General features: G+C 39.1%; 5 protein-coding genes across 6 annotated transcripts; 3 read left to right on the top strand and 2 right to left on the bottom strand.

The window, feature by feature from the left end:
* LOC109711370 (putative BPI/LBP family protein At1g04970) lies at positions 258-4,367 on the top strand. The gene is made up of 6 exons (XM_020234381.1): positions 258-750; positions 1,082-1,221; positions 2,077-2,428; positions 2,913-3,161; positions 3,436-3,561; positions 3,874-4,367. The coding sequence occupies exons 1-6, from the start codon at positions 343-345 to the stop codon at positions 4,081-4,083; spliced, it is 1,485 nt and encodes a 494-aa protein (XP_020089970.1). The 5' UTR covers positions 258-342; the 3' UTR covers positions 4,084-4,367.
* Positions 4,509-5,448, bottom strand: LOC109711373 (uclacyanin 1-like). The gene is made up of 2 exons (XM_020234383.1): positions 5,222-5,448; positions 4,509-5,138 (listed from the first exon to the last, which is right to left on the bottom strand). Exons 1-2 carry the CDS (start codon positions 5,430-5,432, stop codon positions 4,768-4,770), a joined length of 582 nt encoding a protein of 193 aa, XP_020089972.1. The 5' UTR covers positions 5,433-5,448; the 3' UTR covers positions 4,509-4,767.
* Positions 8,018-11,335, bottom strand: LOC109711372 (protein HOMOLOG OF MAMMALIAN LYST-INTERACTING PROTEIN 5). Its single transcript, XM_020234382.1, has 7 exons — positions 11,060-11,335; positions 10,859-10,959; positions 9,926-10,035; positions 9,745-9,820; positions 9,479-9,616; positions 9,057-9,128; positions 8,018-8,968 (listed from the first exon to the last, which is right to left on the bottom strand). The coding sequence occupies exons 1-7, from the start codon at positions 11,151-11,153 to the stop codon at positions 8,294-8,296; spliced, it is 1,266 nt and encodes a 421-aa protein (XP_020089971.1). The 5' UTR covers positions 11,154-11,335; the 3' UTR covers positions 8,018-8,293.
* LOC109712224 (65-kDa microtubule-associated protein 1-like) lies at positions 13,933-19,279 on the top strand. Of its 2 annotated transcripts, none has more exons than XM_020235676.1 (10): positions 13,933-14,086; positions 14,980-15,065; positions 15,232-15,435; positions 16,023-16,280; positions 16,384-16,599; positions 16,894-17,049; positions 17,315-17,626; positions 17,717-17,804; positions 18,318-18,466; positions 18,769-19,279. In XM_020235676.1, the coding sequence occupies exons 2-10, from the start codon at positions 14,994-14,996 to the stop codon at positions 19,060-19,062; spliced, it is 1,749 nt and encodes a 582-aa protein (XP_020091265.1). In that variant the 5' UTR covers positions 13,933-14,086; positions 14,980-14,993; the 3' UTR covers positions 19,063-19,279. The 2 variants fall into 2 exon arrangements, with proteins under 2 accessions (XP_020091265.1, XP_020091266.1); XM_020235677.1 differs by having other exon boundaries at positions 13,943-14,092.
* On the top strand, positions 20,052-24,271 carry LOC109711836 (protein-tyrosine-phosphatase IBR5). Its single transcript, XM_020235114.1, has 5 exons — positions 20,052-20,557; positions 21,175-21,274; positions 22,374-22,431; positions 22,522-22,628; positions 23,516-24,271. Exons 1-5 carry the CDS (start codon positions 20,318-20,320, stop codon positions 23,833-23,835), a joined length of 825 nt encoding a protein of 274 aa, XP_020090703.1. The 5' UTR covers positions 20,052-20,317; the 3' UTR covers positions 23,836-24,271.

Raw genomic sequence — 24,652 nt, 5'->3', positions numbered from 1 at the left:
TTTTTTTTCCCGAACCGGATCGAGGGGAACCGGATCGAACCGTTGAAGATTTAAATAGGGTTGTACGAGTCGAAGACACACTGCGGGACAGTGTCGCATGCGGTGTGTACGGTTAATTTAATCCGCCGTGGCCAATCACGACCGTCCACTAACAAGCATTGGTACACTGAACGGCGGATTAGACGTTTCTCGCATGCGACACAGTTCCGTATCGTTTGCGCTGCTCCACAGTCCACTCTCATCATTGGCCTCGTCTTCTTCCTCCTCCGCTACACCTCCAAAAGCGCTTCTCCCAACAACTGAAGCGCTTCTCCGAGCTAGGGTTTCCTTCCGAAACATCTCATGGCGCCGCCGCTCCTCCTCGTTCTCCTCCTTGTCTCCGTGTCCTCCGATTGGGCCATTGCTCACCAACAAGCCAACGACGAAGCATTCATCTCCGCAGTGATCTCCGAGAAGGGGATCGGCTTCGCCAAGGACGTGCTCGTGGAGCAGGCGATCGAGTTTCTCACGCCGCTCCAGCTCCCCGATATCGAGAAATCGGTGCATATACCGCTCATCGGGACGGTCCACATGGTGGCGTCCAACATCACGCTCCACGGGGTCAACGTCTCCTCCTCCGCGGTGCGGATCGTGGACTCGGCGTTCGCGATCGTCGCCTCGGGGGCCACCGCGTATCTGAGCATGGATTGGAGTTACTCGTACAGCACCTGGCTTATCACAATCTCTGATCGGGGAAACGCTTCCGTTCAGGTAACAGGGAGTGCTAGGGTTTATTTCTTGAAAATTTTACTTGTATTGTTGTCATGGAACTGTGGATTTGCATAATCAAGTAGACAATTTTAGTTGTAGCAATCACACAGCATGAATATTTGAATAACTAGTGCAATGAATTTATCTTTATTCCCTTAAAATTATGGTTCTACTTAAAAGTAAGTTTTTTTGTTGTAAAACTGCTTCTTTTGCTAGTTCTGTTTCATTTTGACGTTGTTGACTTGTTGGGGGTCTGTATGTTTCTTCCCTTTTGTTCTTATTTGTATACTTATCTCAACGAAGGGTAATTCGTATCCTGCTTCTGGGTAAGGTTGAAGGCATGGAAGTTGAGCTTACCATGAGCGTAACGAATCAGAATGGGGTTCTGGAGCTTACTGTCTTAGAGTGCGGCTGCAATATAGAGGACTTGGACATAACCGTGACTGGAGGAGCATCGTGGTTTTATCAAGGGTATGCATCCTTGTTACTTTCTGCCGAAGATACCTAAACTAATGTTAGTTGGCATTACATAATTCTTCGTTTCAAGAATTTGGGTTGTCTTTGGTGTCCACCCTCGAGTCTTTGTGTATGAGGAGAGAAATAGAGAAAAAAAGAAGGGAAAAGGGCCAAAAGGCTACCTTTAGCTTCTAGAATCCCAATTTTTGGAATAGCAAAGAGGCAATTTATTATCTCCCAAAAAACCTGAATGAGTAATTCTAGTAGTCCTGTTCTTGACTTTTAGCTCATCCATTTCCTCTGTCATTGTAAATTTTGCCACTGAAACTCTCAGATTTTTTATTGGACATCCCTGTTCTCTCAGTGGTTGGTTCCGTCTAACTCGATGATGTTAAATTTCCAGGTGAACTTTGCGTTTATCTTTCTACTAAGAAAAGGAGTAAAACACTGATTTATCCATGGGATGTTGAATTCAGACATCCAAACAGTTCCCTTATCTTCTATAAGTGTATAGGCATCCAAACTGTGTTATCCACAATGCATTGTGTTCTTATTATTGTCATTGAGAGATAATTGAATATGTATCCATAAACGAGGCTGATTCTCTCCTTGCTATGCTGTGAACATAAATGCTGAGTAATTAGTTATCTAACTATTTCCTGTAAGAATATTTGACAACAGTTTTTAAGTGCATCTCTGAACTCTAACGGTGGTAAAACATATATGCTTGCACACTGGGTTGAGTGCATATAATAAATAGCATGGTTCTGCTGCATATGCGCCTGTTGTTGTGTTTGTCTTGCACCAGCATCTCAACAAGCCTCACCTTGCATATTCTTATTCATCTATGCTTCTTTTATTAATTTGTAGGTTTGTAGATGCTTTCCATAATCATATTCGAACAGCAGTGGAAAATGCAATCACTCGAAGGATTACTGAAGGAGTATCAAAACTCGATGAGCTACTGCAAAAAATTCCAAAGAAAATCAATGTGGATAAATTTGTTGCTTTGAATGTGACTCTTGTGAATGGTCCACTATATGGAAATTCCTCTGTCGAGTTCGATGTCAATGGCTTATTCATTTTGCTAGATAAAGTTCCTGAATTAAACTACTTGCTGAATCATCCGCACTTCTCCCTTGGTTGTGGTGGTGCATCAAAAATGCTCTTAATTTCCTTTGATGAAGTTGTATTCAACTCAGCATCAGCCGTGTTGTTCCAGGTAATTTGTACTTTGCAACTTTTTCTACTATTTGAGCCTCATTCCTTTAAGGGTAAATTGTATGGATAGTTCCTGTATTATTCCGATAATTGAACTTTGTCCCTGAACTTTGTCCCTGAACTTTTCACTTAAACTCTATAGCCGTTGAACATTGTCATATATTGCACGTCCATCCTCGCCGTCAAAAATCTAGGTTGCCAATGAAATGATTAATTTACTCCTGTTAAATTACTTCCTTCTCTCTGTACCTCAGACAGGTTTAAAAAGGCGCCACTTTATATGAAAAAGTCATGTATTGTCAAAAAAAATTGCAGCGGCTAGGGATGAAACTGGAATTAAGTTTGGGAACCAATTGTTTGAGCAGAAAGTTCAAGGACAAAGTCACAATATCAGGACAGACAGGGACTACCCCATATACTTTACCCTTCTTTTAATGAGTTGTCGCATTAAATTTACTGGGCTGCAATTTTTTTCCCCTTTTCAGGTAGGTTTAATGCATTGGATTGTAGACAAGTTGCCTGATAATTCCATTTTGAACACAGCCAGCTGGAAATCGCTCATCCCTCAATTATACAGCACGTATCCAAATGATGATATGTTGCTGAATATTTCTTTAACCTCATCTCCAGCCGTGAGGATCACAGAAGAGAAAATTGGTACTACCATATATTTGGACACGATAGTTAATGTTCTGGTTGGTGCTGAGATTGTTCCTGTTGCATCTATTTCAGGGGTAAGCTAACAAATACAACACCTTTTTTCTGTTCGTCTGCAAGGCTTTATTTCTTTTGCAGCTTCCATTAAGTTCTTCTTTTGTATATACCAGTATACTTATGGATGATTGATCAATTTAACGTCATGTTGTAATCATATGATATGTGCAAATGCAATGTAAGTTTATAACGGTGATTGGTATTTGACTTGAATCCAATTACTAAATTATTATAGTCATCTCCTTGTTTTTTGTTTTTTGTTTTTTTCCTTAATTCTCATTATTGTTTCTGCAGGTAGTTACTGTCTCCGGGATTGTGGAGGTGTCAGAGAATAATTTAGCTGGTAAAGCTGAATTAGATGCTCTCTCCCTCACTCTGAAGTGGAGTGAAGTCGGAAGCTTGAATATATCTTCAATTCAGGTATGCTATGTCGGTCATCGTTAGGCATGAAAAGAGCAAAATTATTTACATCTTCATGTTGAACGGCGAATCATGTTTCCACCACTCCCTAGTCTAGCTGCACTAATGATGCCTAATTATAGTTGTGGATAGTAACGATGCTATCTTTACTACAATATTTTTATTTTCCTTTTTCTTTTTTTTGTTTTTGTTTCATGTTTTATTGTGATTACTATCTGCAGATAATTATGCTACCTCCAAGTACTCACTGAACTCTACTAAACACAAGATTATATCAAACATCTAATCCTTAATACTATTTCTGTTATACAGGCAGTGGTTCTGGATTTCTTGAATAATATCATTGTGCCATTTGTGAATTCTCATCTCAATCGAGGATTTCCTTTCCCAATTGTCCATGGATTCACACTCCAAGATGCATATATATTCACTTCGGACTCGAGGATATTTGTTTGCTCTGATGTGGTCAATACCAACCCAATTCTGAGTCTTTTAGTAAACAGTCCTTTTCAGTACCTATAAGCATCTGCAAAGCTCAGCATTATTTGAACTAATCTAATGTGCAAATGCAATTGTACCAATGATGCAATACGTCACGTCTGAGGCTCTGAGCTATATTTGTATCCTGTGTACAGAATACTTGTTCTTCTCCACCTTCTTCCATACAAGTGTGAGTCGAATTTGTAGAGACAGGCCAGAATAATTGGCGGGTTATTTGAAGAACTACTATTTGTTTGTGCTTATGCCATATTCAATGTAAGAACTGTTATTACATTTGGATTACAAGTCTATTGCAGCAGTGTATCTTAAAAAGTCTTTGGCTGTTGCTAGATGGAAACTTCATCATGTAAGCTAAGCTAAAATGCACATTTATGCAATTAAATGAAAAATCATAGGTAGTATTACAACAGAAAGGATAGTATTTCAGAGAAATGAAACCTTGCCACTGGTCTTAATCTGATGTTCTATGCAACCTGACTTTTAGCATTTAACCCAACAATATTCTCATTCTTATTTTGGATCAGGTTATGAGGCTTAGCAGAGTGACAACCGTAACAAGTAATTACCAAGATCTCTGCGTTCCATCTAGTCTACTGAAAATTCAGGGAAACATGAAGTTTAAATGAGGAGACAATTTAAGAGTTAAATTAAAAGTAAAAACCAAGACCAACTTCCACAACAGTCACAAAAAGAAAGGGAAACAGATCAAAGGCCTCTGAGACTAATGATGAAACAGATAAAAGCCATCGCAAACCACTTCAGTGAAGACCCCTGGTGGAAGTGAGAACAAGAAGAGGGTTTTGGCCCTTCAGCTGCTACGCCTCTATTTACTGCATCATCTCCCTTAATCTCTCTCACTGCTTTGCTTTGTGGTTGTACATTCACATGCAGTTTGAGACCATTCTTGCAACTCTCCGAACTGCTGCTGATGAAGTATCTTGATCCTTCATTCTCAAGGCTCACCCTACTGAGTCCCTCTGTGTACATCCTGATGGGGTTGCCGACCTTGCATGACTCGAACTCCTCCTTGCTTTCTACCTCAACGATCCTCTCCTCTGCCGCAGAGTATGCAAACCCTGTTAAATTACATTGTCTCATGCTATTCAAACTAAACCATGCTCAATCTTTACTAGAGTATCAAAATGAAAAGTGGACTCACATATGCTATCTCCAACCGTAAAGATCTTGTTCACAGCCCAAGTAGCAACATCTGTGTTAGCCTCCCACCCTGGATCACCACCAACCACATGATCAACCCCTTTGATTGTTGCTTCACACCCTCTAAATACCCCAACACCTCCATGGTCTATTGAGAATAGCACTAGTGCTCCAATTGCCAGGACTAGTTGGCTCTTTAGAAAACTATCCATGATGTGTGCAAGGAAGAGTATGGTGTAGGGGAGGAGGTATATTTGTTGTTGCAGCCTTAGCAAGTGCCAACTCTTTTTATCAGCTTGTCTGACCCTACTTCTCACCAAGCAGTCCTCAGATAAAGGAGAGTGGTAGGTTGTGTTAAATGGATTATAGTGGTAGGTGTGTTAAATGGATTACATTCATATTGAGCCTCTTCTTTTATGTAGGAGAAAATTAGTACAAACTGTACCAGCTACCAGTGGTATAAATAGACACCTTCTGTGCAATAACTAATAAGCCTTCCCAGGGCATCTTTCTTTCTTGGAACGTAAGGCTAAGCTTTGAGGCATCCAAAGTGAAATTATTTTATTGGAATATCTTGCTATATAAGTTTTAAATGATGGTCTCACACTTTTAATTCCATAGAAAAGAAAATGTTCCGAATGTAAATTGTGTAGAGACAGAGACCTTGCCAAAAAATCAAAGAGGAAAACAAATTTGGCGAAAGCTTTAAAATGATTAGAGGTAGCTGTTGAGTTAATTACTTCAATAAACCAAAATTAATTAAGTTGGTTGTTGTTCCATGAGACATCTCCTATCTCCAGTATAGGTTCTTGATATCTCTTTATCCAGATACTGATTAGCTTATGTGGAAGCTTTTGTGTAATCTTGAAGATTCATGGATACCAAATAATGTTTAAGAAATTAGTTTGATTAAACATGAAAAACCTACATATTAGTTACCCTTTCTTTTATACTTGGTGGCTAAGGATATGTAGTTTTACTGTAGTTTTATTTAACCGAATATTTTATCATATTCTGCAGTACTTGCCCAACAGAAGGAATAAAGTGGTATGGACATAAGATACAAGAAGATAATTTATATATTTTGAAGGTCAAAAAGGTAAAGCAACAAATGCAGTAAGTTTAAAGAGGTTTCTACATTTGTCCCCAGCCTATACCAAGTTTTCTTATTCTGATAATACAAATAAGATCTTCAGGGCCATTGAGACAAAAAGGCAAGCAACAAAACATCATCAACAAAAGGAAATTAACAACCAGACTACAACAAAGAAGTTAAAACTGGGCATTTAAACACACCAGTGATTACACCTCGCACTCCTCTGAATCATAATGGGAATGAATTAGATGTATATCAGCCTCCTCAGGTGACTTAAAACGCACCCTCCTTGTATTGCCACTGCTGCTTCTCCTTCTACTCGATGAAACCACTCTCTCTCTTCTAGGCTCATCTCCTGTCACAGTAGCTCCATGAATGGATGAACTCCCAATCTCACTCTCACTCTCATCACAACAACTAATGGTTAATGGACAAACCTTAGGGGATAGTCTCCAAGAGTATGACCCAGTAGTTTCCATCATCTCAATGCTAGGAGAGCGAATGAGCAACTGCTCTAGAGTTGTGCTATCCTCTTTCTCCATACTCTCTTGATGCTGCTGGCATATCATCTTCTTGTGCTTTTCTGTCTTCAAGTAATTCAGGCAACGGAGCTTCAGCTTGCGCAGGAACGATCTGCTGTAATCGACTCTCTCATCGTTGTAGTACTCGTCATCGTCTGAGGGAAGAGCGGCGGTGCCGGTGTTTCTTAAAATGCATAGTTTCGCACCCATCTCGTCTCCCCCTCTCGATGAACTGAACCGAAACTAAAGTGACGCTGCCATCGGATAGGTGAGGGTCAGAAGAAATATAGGTTTGCATGCAGTGCTTTGTCCACCTCAAATTTGCCGTAATTTTGGTGAATACAACAAGGGAGGTCTTTGTTCTTAGGGAGTGCAGAAGATTACAAGAGGCCACTTTGTTTGGATAAACCTTTGTCAAGGTTATGAACTATATTTTGTAGATTTGTCCCCTAGCAGTTTGTCCAACCTAGTGTCTTCTTATGCTAAGTCACTGTACAACAAACGGCTTCAATCAAACACCACCTTTTTTTCTTTTATTTTCTTTTCTTTTTTTTCCTTTTCTTAGCGAGTAAGTTTGTTAAGTCAAAAGGTTTGATGTGTTAAATGAAACGCTAAGTGTTTCTGGTTAAGTGTTGTGACTCCCAGTGTCTTAGATGACTCATTTAAGAAATGCATCGGACATCTGCTGGAAATGTATAAAGTAGGTGCTTTTCGATGCCACGCCAATTGAAGCAAAACAGACAAACTTTAGATAAATAACATCAAGTGATTCCGCTTTCGCAGAAAACATTGGGATTGATTACAAAGTGGCACAGAGGAGCGGTTGCAATCAAACTTTCATACATCACATATAGCTGGTAGGTTAGCTAACTAGATGTTCAGCGGCACCAGTTCAAGGGCCATACCCTTGGTGGAAAGGTGGAAGGTGTAGCAACTTTATGGCTATTTTATTGCATAAAAAGAAGACCCAATTATTTCTGCCGTATCGTTCTTTAATGCGCTGTAATGCAGTGTTATATAGCTGCCCTGAACAGCTTATGCAAAAAGTTCAACACTCCAAATTAGATTCCATGTGATAATTTGCCCCTAAATACTATCATAAGCAAATAGTTCTCCGGTGTTCTAGCCGGTGTTCTGTCCAAAAGATGACCATTACAGTGTACTACAAGGAAGCGAACAGTTGAAAAGAACAACCTAGTGCCTGATACAAACACTAGAGTCCATCACAATAGCCAATATGCTGCTTAATATATAACCAGTACATGGAATCTTCCCCCAACATTCTGTATAAGCAATATCACTGACAACGAGTGTGAAAAATTCAATTCATGAATACATTACACTGCTTGTCTAGCTAGAATGAAGCAGACATCACCATGTACCAACAAACATCTGACGCAAAAATAATTACAGAGAAAGTTTATTTCAAGCCAGAAACAAAACTGACCCGCACATCTTAATGAAGTTCAGCAGAAGGATTTGTTAGAAGCTCAAGAGCACGCCGGAGGTGCTCAACCGCGACAGGTACGTCATCAAATGCAAGGGCACCCACAGCAAACCTCGCTGCCTTGTGAGCCTCCCCGATCTTCTCCAAAGATGGCTCATAACTGCTGTCGTACTTGTAGCTTTCGGCGGGTGGGGCTGGAGGAGCAGTTTGGTTTGCAATTTCATTATTATGATAATATTGCACGTTTGATGGGTAACTTGAAAGGGGAGGTTGTTGGGGTGAATAGGAAGAAGCATCAGCGCCATGGTAGTAAGAAGGTTGGTGAGAGGGAACTGATGGGAAAGTGCTTTCCTGAGAGCTAGGGTATGTCTGGAAATTAGGGTATGAGAAGGAGGGGTCTGGATTTTCTGGAGGGAGATAGGTCTGTGGCATGTGAGGCTGCTCAGTCGAGTAAGGATTAGGGTGGTATTGTTGAGTGTAGGAAGGGGCTTCAGGTCTATTGTTTGTTGGAAGCTGGTGTGGACCATTTGATGGATAATCACTGGTCGAGTAAGAGGGAGGTGAAAAAGGTGGCGGTGTGGGATCTTGTGGATTGACCCTCTCTGTGTGATCTTTTGGTGCGTACTCCTCTGGGTGTCTAGTTGAGAAGCTTTCGCTCCTGCCCAGATCATGGGAAGGAGAAGGCTAGATCATAAATTAAAACCAAAAAAAAAACTCTTTAGTGATGTAATACACTGGAGAACAGAATGTACTGTACAAATAGGCAACTTACCTTTTCTACATGCTGGGGTGATGTGTCAAAACCTGGTTGGCTGGTGGGGAAGCTCTGACTTGGCCCCAGATCCTAATCCAGGTGGCAGAAGAGAGAGAGAGAGAGAGAGAGAGAGAGAGAGAGAGGAGAAAAAACAGATATAATCAGGAGATAATTATGGAGTTGAATAATAAGCTTTTAGACTTCACTCATGCTTCCAACCTAGAATCTTACTCATTGCATGCAAAGATCGATGATAAAGGTTTTGCAAGTGTTTTATGATAGAAAGAACTAAATTAAAAAAGGCAAAATTGGCGCAGGTGCCAATTAAACTAAAGAAACGTAAAATTGGAGGATCTATTTCAAATGGCCTATAGTTGAGAAGGCTCATGCAATTTTGCACTGTACTATACTATATGCTACTAGAATGCTAAGATTATTACATATGAGTTGGCAGGGGTGCCAGCCGGTGTTGCATCTTTATCTCCACCAGGAGGACCCGGTTCTGGCCTTCGACCTTCTTTCAGAGCTTTTCTTATATCAGCAGCTTTCCACACAGCATATTTTTGTTTCTGTTCAAGCTGCAAAGGACCAAAAAGAACCAATCTGAGTCATCTAGGGCTAGACATATATGCAGCCTCTTTTGAAGGTATAATTAAAATTGTGCGCTTAGAAAAATGATCTTAGAAATAGCAGAGATCAGACTTACATCAGGCTGAAGTTCACCAAACTGGTTCAGAATCTCAAAGAAGATGCTTGCAGCGTAGAAGGTTTTTGCAGTATTTCTACAATTAGAGAAATTATTAACAAGCGCTTGTAAAACCAAACTTGCAAAAAATTGCAACCTTATTTGGAATTTTAACACAAAGAATGAAAGGGGAGAATGATACAAGTCAGCTCGTCCAGCACGATCTTGCTTATCTGCTTTTGCAAAAACATTTGATGCAAATCCCTCTATATAAAGATTATCTTCAGGACCTAACTTCAGTGATTTCTTATCCTGTCAGTTCAAGTAACTCATTCACATCACTGCAATTGTTGAGCATTCAATTCATTTGATGAAATAATACTCAGAATAATTAAAATAACAGACTCAATTCGAGATATAGTTTGCAATGCAGGAAAGATGAATCATCAAGGAAGCACGCTGAGGAATATCTTAGCAACCTCTTTTAATGTTCAAAATTATTAGAAATATGTGAAAGAACAGAACATTCTAAGTGCTCGCACTAATTTTAAATATTTTCTGCAGAAAATAGCATGGAAAATGATAATCGGCATGTGTTGATTTAAAGAAATAAAAGAGCCAAGCACAGAAATAGGGTAAATTCGTAAGAAAGACAAATTGCATATGAAAAACAAATTTTACTCTAGGCCCTTCCAGAAGGAAGGGCGAGATCTTATAAAAGGCCTTTCTAAAGTATTCGCCACACAGGGAAATGGAAATTTTACATTAAGATCTATATATCCACCTAGATGATTCCAGAGCACATTTTAAGATCATATTACGGCAACAGGATATCATAAACCCAATTTTCTATAATAAAAACATCAGCGCTCTCAAGTAAACCCCTACAAGAAACAAATATGATAAGCACTAATCCTACAGCCAACCCAAGATCAATTCGAAAAGATTTTACACCAAACCAGGTTACAGATACACCTAGATGATAAGTAAATTCAACTTCATACCATTCTTCTGATCGTTTCAGCAGCAACTAATACAATAACTTTTGCTTTAAGGAGATATCATCAATGAAATTGATAAAGAAAGGACGAAAAAAAAAAAAGAAGGAAAAAGGGCGAGAGACGAAGGGTGTGACCTTCTCGAGCTGATTCATGAGGGAGATGAGGAGGGCGTTGGTGGTCTTCGTCCGCTCCTTCTGCGGGATCCTTAGCCCTCTCTCCATCGCGTACAACCGACCTAGAAGTCGACCAATCAGACACCATCACAAGACGAAGAGGATGAATCGAGAGGAAACTAGGGTTAGGGTTTAGGGTTCCCCGAGAGGGGGGGGGCTCACAGTAGTAGGCGACGAGGGGTTCGTGCTTCTGGAGCTCATCGGCTCGCTGGAGATAGGGGAGGAGAAGCTTCGCGGGCTCCCCATCGCTCCCCATGTCCTCGCAATCCAATGATCGGAGACGACGAAGACGAAGACGATGCGATCGCAACACCAGAGGAGAGAGAGAGGGAGCGGGGAAGTAAGGGGCAAATCCAAAGGAATTGTGAATGTTTTTTTCTTCTAATTAATTACTTAATTCCGTAATCCGCTGCAGGACCAAAATGAATTATTGAAATAGAAAAGAAATTACGACGAAGAAACCGCCACCGAAGGAGGGAAAAAAAAAAAAAAAAAAAAAAAAAAAAAAAAAAAAAAAAAAAGCGTGTGCGCAACTCAACGTGACACAGTTCCAGAAAAACGTGGGCTGAAAAGGTTGAAATGGGCCCAAATTTTTGACCACATTACATTAACTACTAACGGGCCGGTTTAAGGACATAAATGGGCCTAAATGGGCCACAATAGTTTACAGATCGGTTCAATAGCTCGGCCCACGGAATAGATATTTAGCACGAGATTGGGCCCCTTGTGTTTCTGTATCATGTGAAACCAAGCACGAGAAAATGAAACCAATGCTACTATTTTCTTTCGAAAAAAACAAAACAATAGTGCTAGAAGTACTCTACTACAACAGGGTTTTTTTTTTATGAATTATTGACGTGAGAATATCCTTACTGATTGATCTGTACTGTTTTTGTATCTTTATTCCTTTTTTTTAAAAAAATAACTTATGAGATTTATCATGTACTGTTGATTCAAATAGTTGCTATATAAATTGTCGTTTTATACAGTAGATATCCAACGCCATTGTCGAAGGGGATCTACGGTATCTCAAGTTTAACCCACAAATTTTTTTTTTTTGTTTAAAATTCTTTTTAATTTTTTTTTCCCCTCTTAAAAAAAAATTATTAATGGCAGAGAAAGAGCGAGATCTGCGCCGGGGCACGTGGACCGCCATGTGCTGCGATCCAGTGTGGGGCCACCACATCCGAGCGCTTTGTAGAGACAAACCCAAGCATTAGGACAAGCACCGATTCGGGGGAAAAGCTGCGTCTACCACCGCGGTACTTTTTCTCCACCCTCCATCCCCACCCCTGCTCGTCCCGCTTCCCGAGAACGCCGACTGCGCACGAATCGTGACGCAGAAGAAGAAAGCTCTGCGATCTCCGCTCAGCGCACGAATCTCGACGAAGAAGAGTATGTAAACTTGTTTTTTTTTTTTTTTTTTTTTTTTTGAGATTNATACGCAGTCCACGCTACCGATTTCGTTTATTTCATTTAAAAATAAACTTAGTCGAAAATATAAATCAACTAGAATTTAAATATTGGATCTCGAATATCAATCACCAAATTTTTTATCACTTGTTCGGAATTTTGTTCTCGTCGCTGTGCTGTGATAGGATGATAGTGATTGATTAAATAGGAAAAAGGCCACAACAAATGCTTATTAAACTTCTAACGTCGACCTCTTTTGTTTTTGGTTGTTTGAGATGGTTAGTATATAAATGCCAAGAATAGTTTGACATAATTCCTACTCTGCGGGAAACATGTGCAAACAAATGAACAACACAATGTTGCTTAAGCCGTATTTGATTGACAAAATTATAATTCATCTGTAAGCCAATCCTTGCATTAGATGTCATGCAACATGCTTTTATAAGCTGCGCTGTTAGGCTAAAATTGGTCCTCAATCATTCGGAAACAACTTCAAAATAGAAAGTAAGCCTCGTTGTTAACTTTTGCTTTTTGTCATCTGTACTAGAAACGATGAATATTTAATACATACAGTATAAGAACAACATACGTATCTACGAAGACATCAGCAGTAGCTTGTAAAGAAGCATCCTTGATAGGCAAATCAAAACGCAGCTTTGGGTACCCCAAAATCTCCCAACCAATCTGTTAGCTTAAATGGGTCAGTATCCTATCTTGTGGCGGGAGGTCATGTTGGGCCGAGTTAAATTTGAAATAGCGTGAGGCTGGGTGGACCGAGTCATATTCGAAGTGACGTGAGGCTGGTTGGGTTGAGCCACAATCGAGATCCGTGAGCGTTGTAAAATTAGTTGCATATTTCTAACAGCTCAAGTTTTTGGGGTTAATAATTAGTATCAATGATTCGACAAATGGTATCAGAGCCAAAGGTCACAAGTTCGATTCCGACATGCTACAAATATGTGCAGATACTAAAGGGGAGATTGATTGGGCCGAGTCATAATCGAGATCCACGGGCGTTGTATTTGTACGTTATAAGTAAATTAATTACGCATTTTTAATAACTCGAGTTTTTTGAATTAATGATTAGTGCCAACGATACGCCACAATCGAGTTCTCTGTGGTCTTTACCGGACATTGTAACTTTGGGCCCACTATTTGTCCTTTTGGGTCCGCTTAACAGACTGTATAATAGCAACTCTTTTTTCCGCACAGTTTGTGGGGAGGAAACTCGTGGGCCCCACACCCGAACCCTTCGCTCTACTTTTCCTTTTGACCGTGAGGCCTTGCGTAATAACGCGCACTACTAGCCGCTCGATGCGTGCCACGTGACGCCGCGCGGTTGATCGCACGGCTCTCCCCAATCCCCCGCCTTTCGCACCCATCGATCTACACGACTTACGAGGCGCTTGTTTCGATCCCGACCGTTCGTTTGCCCTGTCCTATTTATTCTCCCCCGTCCTAAATAGCTTTGTCGCAGGGTGAAAATGTGCCCCTCAACTATACGGTCTTTTGAAATTAGTTATCAACTGTTTTAGTTATTTAAACTAATCAAAAAATAAAAGATGATGGGTACTTTCAAAATTTCCTATAGTTGAAGGGCCTCTATACATTTTAACCTTCTCGCTCACACAGTCACACTACTACTATACACACTCCCTCGCTGCTCTCTCTTTCTCTCTCTCTCATCTTCGGCTTTGTGAGAGAAAGTAGCAGAGATCTCGCCTCAGATCCCGACGCGGAGATCTCGAAACCCTCTCTCTCCGCGATCTCTCGCAGGTGAGGGTACAGTCTCTTCTCTCTCTCTCTCTCTCTCCTATCTCGCATTGGCCCCTTTTTTCACGAGCCCTGCTTCCTCCTTTCTCGTGTTCTTGTGAGCTGTGAGAGATATCACCCCTTTTGCCCCTTTTGGGCGGCCTTAAACGGTTCGGTTCCGGCGGAGATCGAAATCTCTGATTCTCTGAGCTCGATTTCGCTTGATATTGAGGTGAATGTGAGGGTTTTGATCTAAAAATGGTTTTTTTGAGGGGTTTTAGTGGTATAATGATGCTATATTACAGCTATAGCTCTTGATCTTGCGAGATTAGGAATATTTAGTTGTAGTGTGGGTGCGCTTTGGATCTTCTGTGCTCGATCTGATTGTTTTGTTACTCTTATTTGGTTGGGAGTCTCAGATTCTTCTCTCAGGTGGCTGAAATTTGGTGAGAGTTAATTTTCTAAGTTAGATCGCAGAGTGAAAAAAAAAAAATCTTTTTCTTTTCTCTTTTTGAAAATTTTGTTCTCAGTAGTTGCCATATGAACTCCTTTTTTTGTATTATGTAGCTTTGGATTGGAAAAACTTAAACTTTATAGCTTGATTCTCATGCTGAAGTTTGTTGCCACCTTAGAAATTGTAACGCATTCAAGCTCCGCAATTCAATTGCTTCTAAGCGAGATATGATAAGTGGCAATCACATACGTTTTTCATCATGTGCTGCGGCGTTTAATTTGCTTGGTATGAGTTGCATGTTTCAAACGTTCAAGAAGTTTGCATGTTTTATTAGTACCAAGGCACATTGTCTGATTGGTTCTGTAATTTGTAATTTTGTATATATTCAATTGGCATTAGTTAATTAGTCAGTAGTAAATAGAGGATTGCAACCATTTAATTAGATGATTTTCCTCCTGTGCAGGTTTTGCTTTCCAAATGGCTGTAACTAGTGCTCGAAATCCCTCATTAGGTGAAACTACCTGTGGCTCATTACTTCAGCAGCTGCAGGTAATCCTTTGGTGAGGTTTATGCTGTTAACACTCACGATAGAGTTGAGTGAATAAAAGGGCTATTTTTTAACAAATACATTTCAACATAATGCATTGCGCTGCTGTTGTTGTATGTTGTAGTAAACTTAGTGAGGAAAAGTATATAACCAATTCCTCTTTTTCAGCAAATATGGAATGAAGTTGGTGAGAACGATGAGGAACGGGATAAGATTTTGCTTCAGCTCGACCAAGAGTGTTTGGATGTTTACAAGAGGAAAGTTGATCAAGCATCCAAGTCAAGGGCTCTGCTTCTCCAGGCCTTGGATGATTCGAAGATTGAACTTGCCAGACTTCTTTCTGCTCTCGGAGAGAAAACTATAGTCAGAACTGTAAGTAAAATAATAATCTTGATTTTATTTCAAATTATGGAGTTTTTATTTGCTTATGATCGTTGGTCACAAGACAAGGCACTTATTGACAATTAGTTGGTGGTTCAATGCCATCATCTTCTCCTGTACTGAACTAGGTATACTCCAAATTTCTTATCTTACCCTATATATCATGTCCATCCAATTGAAAAATGTTAGGATTATCTGAGATTAATTCACACTAGATTGGATATGCACCTAGAATGTAAAGCTATTGCAATTAGCTGTGGCTTCAAATCTAGCTGGTCCACATAAACTATCATTATGCACTTTTTGAGGTAGGGTGCTTTGGAAGCACCGGGAGTTTTGTATTTTATACTTTTAATATTTTGTGCTTCGTATTTGTCTGGGCATCAATTGAAAGAGAAAAATTTTAGGATTTTGAAGCAGATCATAGGGGCTGAATCTCTGGACCTTTTTGTACTTTGCTGATCTGAATAACATACGTTTGTTAAGTTAGTGTGATCTCTTCTGCTTCTGAAGTAATGTGCGACTTGGATATAAAATTCATACTCTGATTTAATCATGAATATACTTTGTGTCAACAGCCCGAGAAGTCATCTGGGACAATCAAGGAGCAACTGGCTGCTATAGCACCAACGCTGGAGCAGTTGACCAAGCAAAAAGATGAGAGGATAAAGGAATTCGCCGATGTACAATCGCAGATAGAGAAAATATGTGGCGAGATTGCTGGCACCATAGAAGTTGGTGAGCAGGTGGGGACCCCGTCAGTCGATGAGGATGACTTGTCACTTGAGAAGCTGGAAGACTTCCATTCCCAGCTTCAGGATCTTCAGAAAGAGAAGGTGTCATCAGCCTTTCCTTCCAAAATGTTAATTGTTCCTACCTTGTTCCTTACAAGAAAAAACAAAATGTTTCCCAGAAAACTAAAAATTATGTTTTTGGCAGAGTGATAGGCAGCAGAAGGTCCTTGACTATGTCAGCACAGTACATGATCTGTGCACTGTCCTTGGAATGGATTTCTTCAGCACTATTACAGAAGTTCATCGTAGCCTCGATGATTCTGTTGGGGTTCATTTGAAAAGCATTAGCAATGATACCTTGTCAAAGCTCGACGGTACAGTCGCAGCACTTAAAGATGATAAAAAGATGAGGCTACGGAAGGTAATTCTTGATTTTCCTTGTTATTAATTTCCTTCCCTGGCTTTATATTTGTTGCCTCGATGCTGTTAATGCACAAGTATTATCCATGTATGGTCATAATTTCTATGCATCTCGCATGTCTTTGATAGTGGCATGAAAGAACCAAACGAAGGGAATGTATAGTCACTACATTCCTTTCATTTCTCCATAAATCGACCATCTTCACGGCCATTAGCTATGCACCAATAACTTTTCTGTTTCTGATGCGTTTCTATTCCTTTTCATCTTTGTGTGATTCCTTGTTCTTATTTTCAGCTTCAAGATCTAGCTGCACAACTTTCTGATCTTTGGAATCTCATGGAAACCCCTGCAGAAGAACGGAGTTTCTTTGATCATGTCACATGCAACATCTCTGCAACTGTCGATGATGTCACTGCACCTGGAGCGCTTGCCCTTGATTTGATTGAGCAAGTAAGCAATATCATCTCTTTATAAAATTTTCTAGGTAAAGTACAAATTTGGTGCCTAATGTTTGGTGAATGATTCAGTTTCGTCCAGAGTTGCAATCGCAACAATTCAGTCTCTGAAGTTTGTTTTTAGTTCAATTTAGACTTAAAAAGTTTCATCTGTAACAAAGTTTTAGAAGTTGCACCCTTCTATTTTGTTTTCAATTGAATATACGAGAATATACTCGGGCTTCTCGTCCCTGTCTTCACTTGTGTTTATATGTGCATAGGCTGAGGCTGAAGTTGAAAGATTAGATGCGCTAAAGGCAAGCAAGATGAAGGAAATAGCTTTAAAGAAGCAGAGTGAATTGGAAGACATTTATGCCAGTGCTCACATAGAAATTGATACAGTTGCTGCCCAAGAGAAAATAATGTCCCTAATCGATTCAGGAAAAATTGAACCATCAGAGTTGATTGCCGACATGGATAATCAGATTTTGAAAGCCAAAGAAGAAGCATTGAGCAGAAAAGAAATATTAGATAAGGTCGAGAAATGGATGTCAGCATGTGAAGAAGAAAGCTGGCTTGAGGACTATAATCGGGTACAGCTGTCTCACTTCTAGCTTTCACAATAATGCTGTTCTATACCGTCTATGATAAATCTCTCTCTTACATGATTTTCTTTGTTGCAGGATGAAAACAGGTATAACTCAAGCCGAGGCGCACATTTGAACCTCAAGCGTGCAGAAAAAGCTCGGGTTCTGGTTAATAAGATACCAGGTAGTCATTTAATTTTTTATGGTAAAACTTTAGCTCTTTTCTTGCTTTATTGAATATTTGAATGTAATGTGGATTTTTAACATGCCACTTTGAGATTGAATAATCATTAGTCTATCCTTCTCTTCATTTTCTTCTGAGAGTTTTCCTTGTACCTGTCTATTTATTTGCATTTTAGTAACACCTTCACTGGTCGTCTTTGATACTGTTCATACAACAAAAATCATTTTCTTCTGCCTGTATTATATTGCAACACGGAATAATATGGTCATAGAAGTAAAATGCCCAAAAGTATAAATTTACAGTCAATGAACTCCTATATGATGGTCTCTCTCTCTCTCTCTCTCTCTCTCTCTCTCTCTCTCTCTCATTTACTCCTGTAACTTGATGCCGAATATAATGCTTTAAAGAAGCACTTAACGATATGTGCAAGATCAAACTATTCTTGTCACCTAGCTAGAAATTAACCTGTATCAAGTACCTGATATGTAACTAATTTAATTGATTTTAACATAGCTCTTGTTGACACATTGGTGGCCAAGACCCGAGCTTGGGAAGAGGATCGAAGCATGTCATTCATGTATGATGGTGTCCCTCTTCTAGCAATGTTGGATGAATATGTTATGCTTAGGCATGAAAGGGAAGAAGAGAAGCGCCGAATGCGGGTAAGCATCGGACTTCTATTTAACCTTCTAAACATCCTTTTCAGCATAGTTTAGTAGGTTCGTGGAACGAAAATTGTACATCGGTGTTCTTTTTGGGTAGATAACGGTGCCTTGTCATTCACTTTATGAGTATTTTTTTTGTATATAAAAAAAAAGAATATAAAGAACTCAAATAGTTCTAGTGCCTCATTTTGCACTACTTTTTTCCTACATGTTGACTCACAGAATTTAAAGCTAAGAGATAGTATTCAGATGTTTGCATTTATCTTTTTCACGTCTTCAAATTTGCTTTGAAACTTCAGGATCAGAAGCGCTTCAGCGAGCAACAAACCACCCCCGAACAAAGCGTCAGCAGGCCACTCGCTCCGAAGAAGGTGTCAACACCTCGGTCCAATGGGAGCCCATCGAATGGAACTCCGACTCGAAGATTATCTCTAAACTCCCATCAGAACGGCAGCAATGGTGTCAGACCCGCGACTAAGGAAGGGAAGAGAGAAAACGCCCGGCTATCAGCTCCGCCAAATCATGCGGCGGCAGCAAAAGAAGAAACAGCTTCCCCCGCAGCAGGCAATGACTCAATTCCTACCACACCCTAAATTTTAAACTTTCTGTGCTATATTAGGTAAAGAATGTATTGTGATGTTGTCAGTCCATTTTATGTAGTTGTATTTTAGATATCGTGTAATGGGTGGTAATTATGCTGTTTAATTATACTCTTACTTACTGTCTCGGAATCTGTCTTAAGTACCTATTATATGTGTTATTGATGAGAAATTATAGTATAAAGGCTTTGTTTGTGGTCTGAATACTTAATCCAGTACTTAATATATTCCTCTTTGAATAGATCTTCCGTACATAATTCAATTTGAATGTCTAAATTTAAAGCGCATCAGTCAAGTAACTTTTTAGACGTATAAAAGTAATTGTTCCTTATCTTTTATAATAAGATATTATATGGTACTTTGTAACCCAAACCACGAGTGCCATAATTTTTTTTGGTAGCTACTAAGATATTTATTTGCGAGATCTGGTTCAGATCTAGGAGTCAGTGTTCCCAAGTTATTTTATTCCCACATCTTTTTAGCCTTTCCCTCTGCACCAGAAAAAAAAAAATCTGAAAAAAAAAAATCTTAGATATAGCCCTCTGAATCTAGGCATTTGCAAATTTCTTTGTTTGAAAGGGTTAGAAATTTACTTTAGTTTTTATTTTACTTTTTTTTTTTCCTCCTTTGGAACAGTTTGGCTATCTACAGCCAACAGTTGAGCCCCTAATTTTTTAAATTGTTTGTCAAGTTTGAAATATATTTATAATTTTGTAAATTAATTAATTTAGTATTTATAGTGGCCTAAGATTTTTTTTAGCTTTATTGACCTTTTTATTGGTCTATAATATTATAGTAACTGATAAATACTAAATAAGCAAATACTATATAAATCGTACAGATTTTTTATTCAAAAAATATTATTTTCTTAATACTAAAAATGTATAAAAAATTTTTAAATTTTTTGGACAATGAATGTAAGATCATGGGTATATAAATAGCATCTTCTATATTTAGTTACAGTAAATTAGAGTAGAGTATTATTACAAAAAAAAGGTATAATAAATATACAATAATATTAACAAAATGTAAGTCGTGTCCGATTATCATACAGGTACACCAAACCCCACGCTTCCTCTCGTTTCTTCTTCCTACGCGATCAAGCTCGATCCTTCTCCTTCTTCTTCCCCAAAACGCTCCTCCCCCACCCCCCTCAAAATTCTCGCCATCAAACCCTAAATCCAATCGCAACAGCTTCTTCTTCTTCTTCTTCTACTTCTTCTTCGATCGAACCCTAGGTGTGGGTGCGATGAGGAAGAGGGAGAGGGAGAACCCGTGCATGATCTGCGGCCACTACCACAAGTACGAGGCCGGCGAGGTGTGCGGCGTCTGCGGACACCGCATGCCGGCGAACGTCGATCGCCCGGCCCACCAGGGCGGCGGCGCCTTCCCCTCCGAGATCCTCAGGGACTTCCTCTACCTCGGGAGCTACGACAACGCCTCCCGAAGCGAGCTCCTCAAAACCCTAGGCATCTCCCATGTCCTCAATGTGAGCTCTCTCCTCTCCTCTCGCGCTTTTCCCCTTTCTCTTCTACTGGTAGAGAATCGGATCTCTTGGGTTGGAAACTAATCGGATGGAAAAAAAAATGGTTTTTTTTTTCCATTGATCCTTTTGGATTGATGTGAATTTTCTGATCTGACGGTTCACTTAACTGTTCTAATAGGGTCATAAAATTGCAGCAAAGCTGTTTCTTTTATTTGTAATTGTTCTTAGTTCAATTAAAGCAGTATATTTGCTCAGGCAATAAGAATTTGATGTAAGTAAGCCGAAGAGCACTTGCTGTTAATGTAAAACAATCCATTTGCTATTGCTTCACTGATCGAAGGAACAATTGAGCTGTTTTTACCTTTTTTGCTTCTTAAAGTGCTATAGTTTCATATCTAACAAAAACCTTGCTTTATTTGTACTACCTAAAAGGTTCTTGTGTACAGTATTAGGGCCTGCGTGGCCTGCTTGGGGCTTTTGCAGAAGTGTTGTTTGCCTATAACTGTTCTATCAATGAGCGATTTCTTAGTCTATTTTCCTTCAGGCATTTGCTCAGCCGTTTCTTCTGTTTCTGGTTAAATTCTCTAACCTAAATTGTCTATTGTGACACATTCGTGCAGACTGTGCCAGCTTGCCAGAATCTCTACAAGAACTCTTTCACTTACCACTGCCTCCAAGATGAGAAGAATTTGCAATTTGATGATGCCGTCCAATTTCTAGGTAAGCTTTGCTGCGCATTAGTTACTCAATTTGGTCATTCGATTTGAAATATCATTTAATGCGGTCTACTATCATAGTGTTCTTTCTTTTTTCGGGAATGATATGATGATAAAATTGTCAGCTTGCTTTTGACTAACTCTATCACATTGTGGGATCATGGTTCACCAAAAATAAATGATATTTAGTAATGAAAAGATAAATAAATTCGCCCAGTTCATTTTAATGAATTGTCCCTTTCAATCTCTATGCTTTGTTTACCTATGGATAAGGAGATATTACTGTATTGTTGTGATGGTTGTTTTTGTCGATATCCAACTTGTGTATCATGATATTAGAGTCAGCAGTATCAATTGGAAGCACAATAATATACCTTGACATGTGTGAACAATAATGTTGCATAATACAATAGAGAATTCTTGTAGACGAGCAGGCCCCCGGATGCTAGTGCTTCTTTAGTGTTGAGCTAAGATCAACATTTCATAAGACTTTGAAGCTGACTTCGCAAAACGTGATATCCAAATGTATTTGCGGAGTCTCTATACAACAATGATATGAAAGCGCTTGACATTGTTTAGTTACGTTCATAGGCTGTGATGTGTACTATATAGCACAATGTAATTCTGTAGCTCTATTCTTTATAAAACCTGCTGTTCGCTATCAAATTGTGCTTAGCAATTATTTCATTCTTTTGTTCTGGTGGCAATATTGCCTCACACTTTTGATATTGCCATGCTTCTAATGGTGGTACAGATCCCAACAACAACCTTCTGACATTGTGAATTACGATGTAAGCTTAAGATGATTGTAGTTCCATCTAAATTTTACTTGATCTGCACAATCTGGTTTCGCTTGTAAAACATGTTTGAAAGTGTCACTTAGGGTGTTTTTGGGTAGAGTTGTTCGAAGAGGCAGCATAACTTTTCATGAAAATCGTCTTTACATCTTCTTCCAACAACAGAAGCTTTAAATTGGTGCTTTTGTTTTTGGAAGCAAAGAGCTCATATTTCGCATCGTCAGGAGCCTCGTGAACTAAAAATTCTTTGTTTTGCTTGTAGAAGGTATATCTCTGTTTCATCATTTCCTTATGTCATACATGCAGAGCAGTGTGAAAAGGAAAAAGTGCGTGTACTTGTCCACTGCATGTCAGGGAAGAGTAGGTAAATTTATGTTTTGACTATTAATTCAGGGCACATAATGTGGTTGTAAAAGAAGCACCATTCTGTGGCTGAATGGCTTTCTTCTGACAGGTCTGCCGGGATTGTAATTGCTTTCTTGATGAAGTCTAAGGGTTGGAGGCTTGCCCAATCCTTTCAATGGGTGAAAGAACGAAGACCACTAGTGGACTTATCATCAGGTGTTGTATAATACATGGATTTTGATTTCTTGATAATATAGATTGTCAAGAATTTGGCAATTTAATGCTTTACGGAACAAAATCTCACAGATAATTTGTGTGGTACCAGTACCAATTTTAGTATATGCAGACTTTGCATAAGATTGAATTCATTAAGTTGTTACTTGGGTTAAAAATGAAGGCCACAAGTGAAGTTATCACCAGGTAACAGACATCTTAAATGGATCTGTATTTTGTAAATAGAAAACATGGAGTTTAGTTAGTTGTTTTAGAAAATAAACAATAGAAAGCATATCCAATGTTGGGTACTACCATTGAAGCCCTCTATAAATAGCTGTTGAAGGCTTTAATTAGGATTATTTGGTAAACATGACACAGTGTACAGTAGTTTGTCTCTCTTTTTGGCGTACAATGATTCAACTTTACGTATTACACACACTTTTACTGTAAAGAATTATTCTATGTAAGCTGGATTAGAGATTTGCAGCCTTCAGGAAGTGATTTTAGGCAAAAAATAAAATAAAATCTAATGACATGTGAAAAGTGAGAGAAGAAATTGGGTGATGTAATCCAAACAATAGAGGAAGGCACTTGAAAGCTCCTTAACTATGTTTTATTGTAATGCATTGGTATTTTAAAATTCTAAAATGGGTATCCAATAACCACTTGTAGCTAAACACCGACAACTCAGAAGACAAATCTGTAGATTATTTGAAACACCCCCATGTAAATGAAAGTCTTGTCTATACTGAATTTTGATTATTCATTTCAATTCAATATCCTATATCGTCTTATAACTGCAAATTCAGCATCAATAAAAATAGTGTTACATCATTCTCTCCAATTGTATCACTGATTAATCTTCCTGAGTGCTTTCCAATTCACAGCTGTCCAGCAGCAGTTGCTGCAGTATGAGCAGAGGATATTCGGGTCCAACTGCGCCGCCACTGCGGTTCAAACTTTTCCATCAACGGATTCACTCCCATCTTTCGGATTCGGGTTCCCAAAACCACCCGCTAATATTCCAACCCCAGCTTTTAATCAGAATACCTCGTCTTCCATTTTCGAGCGTGTCGGCCTTCAAAGTTTTCCGAGTGGCTTCACCTTTGGAGGAGGGAGGGCCACAGAACAAAAAGTTGCCAATAATAATAACACTTTCGGCATTATCCCTTCAGCTGGGAATGAAGCCCTAATGGACAGCTCTTAAGAGAGAGTGAGCCCTCTTTGCTTCAACACATGATAAGGTGGGGAAAAGGGAAAAAAAAAAAAAGAAAAGAAGGAAAAACCCTAACATTTGAAGCAAAATGGGCGGATAAGCATAACTCTGCAAGGTAAGTTGTGTACTTTAAGATGTTCCAGACTTTGGGCAAAGGATTTCATGTACAACAAGGTCATGGATGCATGGTATCTAAATTACATGGTGGTACCACACTCTCTTTGTATGAGTTATTAAAATTACTGTTTATACGTAGTTGTCTATTGAGTTTCCTGTGTTGTTAATTTATTCCTGGTTATGTTCCATAATTTTATCAGCTGAGTTTTGTATTGGCTTAGCATGATAATTGAGACATTGCCCAAGACTATGTCGAATTTGAACAAAGTTAATCGCAAATTATCGTAGGGCCAAGTTTGTTTGCTGGTTATGTTACACTTTCTTTTCCTTTTCTTTTTTATTTTGGGTTGAAGTACTCATTTGAAGGAACATTAGATTTTTAACTAATATATAGTATGTTAACTAAGTGCTTAAGCAAATATCATTATAGGGAATATGGCGAGAAGATCACAAATTATGGACTGGACGCGTCATATTAGAATGAGATCGATGAAGACATGATCAGATGAACAAACTCGAGCCAGTCTAAGTGAAAATTTACGCACACTAGTCTTTTAACTTTCCATTAAAATAGACTTTTATCCTTGGCTGCTAAAATAAATCTTACCTTCCTCTTTTCCATGATTTTAGTGCCCCGGAGTAAGAAAGTCATTTTGTAGAAAGGTAAAATGGTCAGAGCTAGGGGGGAAGC

The sequence above is a fragment of the Ananas comosus genome, linkage group 6 (genome assembly GCF_001540865.1).
Source record: "Ananas comosus cultivar F153 linkage group 6, ASM154086v1, whole genome shotgun sequence".
Lineage (NCBI taxonomy): Eukaryota > Viridiplantae > Streptophyta > Magnoliopsida > Poales > Bromeliaceae > Ananas > Ananas comosus.
This window is presented reverse-complemented; position numbering and strand designations above follow the sequence as displayed.

What these genes read in the sequence shown, in the direction of transcription:
- LOC109712224 (XM_020235676.1), top strand. Translation starts at nt 14,994, where the DNA reads ATGGCTGTAACTAGTGCTCGAAATCCCTCATTAGGTGAAACTACCTGT. An exon ending in TCTGGTTAATAAGATACCAG is followed by an intron (nt 17,805 to 18,317) that starts GTAGTCATTTAA and finishes ATTTTAACATAG; the next exon opens with CTCTTGTTGACACATTGGTG. An exon ending in AAGAGAAGCGCCGAATGCGG is followed by an intron (nt 18,467 to 18,768) that starts GTAAGCATCGGA and finishes TTGAAACTTCAG; the next exon opens with GATCAGAAGCGCTTCAGCGA.
- LOC109711836 (XM_020235114.1), top strand. Translation starts at nt 20,318, where the DNA reads ATGAGGAAGAGGGAGAGGGAGAACCCGTGCATGATCTGCGGCCACTAC. An exon ending in GCATCTCCCATGTCCTCAAT is followed by an intron (nt 20,558 to 21,174) that starts GTGAGCTCTCTC and finishes ACATTCGTGCAG; the next exon opens with ACTGTGCCAGCTTGCCAGAA. An exon ending in TGATGCCGTCCAATTTCTAG is followed by an intron (nt 21,275 to 22,373) that starts GTAAGCTTTGCT and finishes TCATACATGCAG; the next exon opens with AGCAGTGTGAAAAGGAAAAA.
- LOC109711373 (XM_020234383.1), bottom strand. Translation starts at nt 5,432, where the DNA reads ATGGATAGTTTTCTAAAGAGCCAACTAGTCCTGGCAATTGGAGCACTA. An exon ending in TACGGTTGGAGATAGCATAT is followed by an intron (nt 5,139 to 5,221) that starts GTGAGTCCACTT and finishes GTAATTTAACAG; the next exon opens with GGTTTGCATACTCTGCGGCA.
- LOC109711370 (XM_020234381.1), top strand. Translation starts at nt 343, where the DNA reads ATGGCGCCGCCGCTCCTCCTCGTTCTCCTCCTTGTCTCCGTGTCCTCC. An exon ending in GGGGAAACGCTTCCGTTCAG is followed by an intron (nt 751 to 1,081) that starts GTAACAGGGAGT and finishes CTTCTGGGTAAG; the next exon opens with GTTGAAGGCATGGAAGTTGA. An exon ending in CTGTTGCATCTATTTCAGGG is followed by an intron (nt 3,162 to 3,435) that starts GTAAGCTAACAA and finishes TTGTTTCTGCAG; the next exon opens with GTAGTTACTGTCTCCGGGAT.
- LOC109711372 (XM_020234382.1), bottom strand. Translation starts at nt 11,153, where the DNA reads ATGGGGAGCGATGGGGAGCCCGCGAAGCTTCTCCTCCCCTATCTCCAG. An exon ending in CGTGCTGGACGAGCTGACTT is followed by an intron (nt 9,821 to 9,925) that starts GTATCATTCTCC and finishes CTCTAATTGTAG; the next exon opens with AAATACTGCAAAAACCTTCT. An exon ending in CACCCCAGCATGTAGAAAAG is followed by an intron (nt 8,969 to 9,056) that starts GTAAGTTGCCTA and finishes TTTATGATCTAG; the next exon opens with CCTTCTCCTTCCCATGATCT.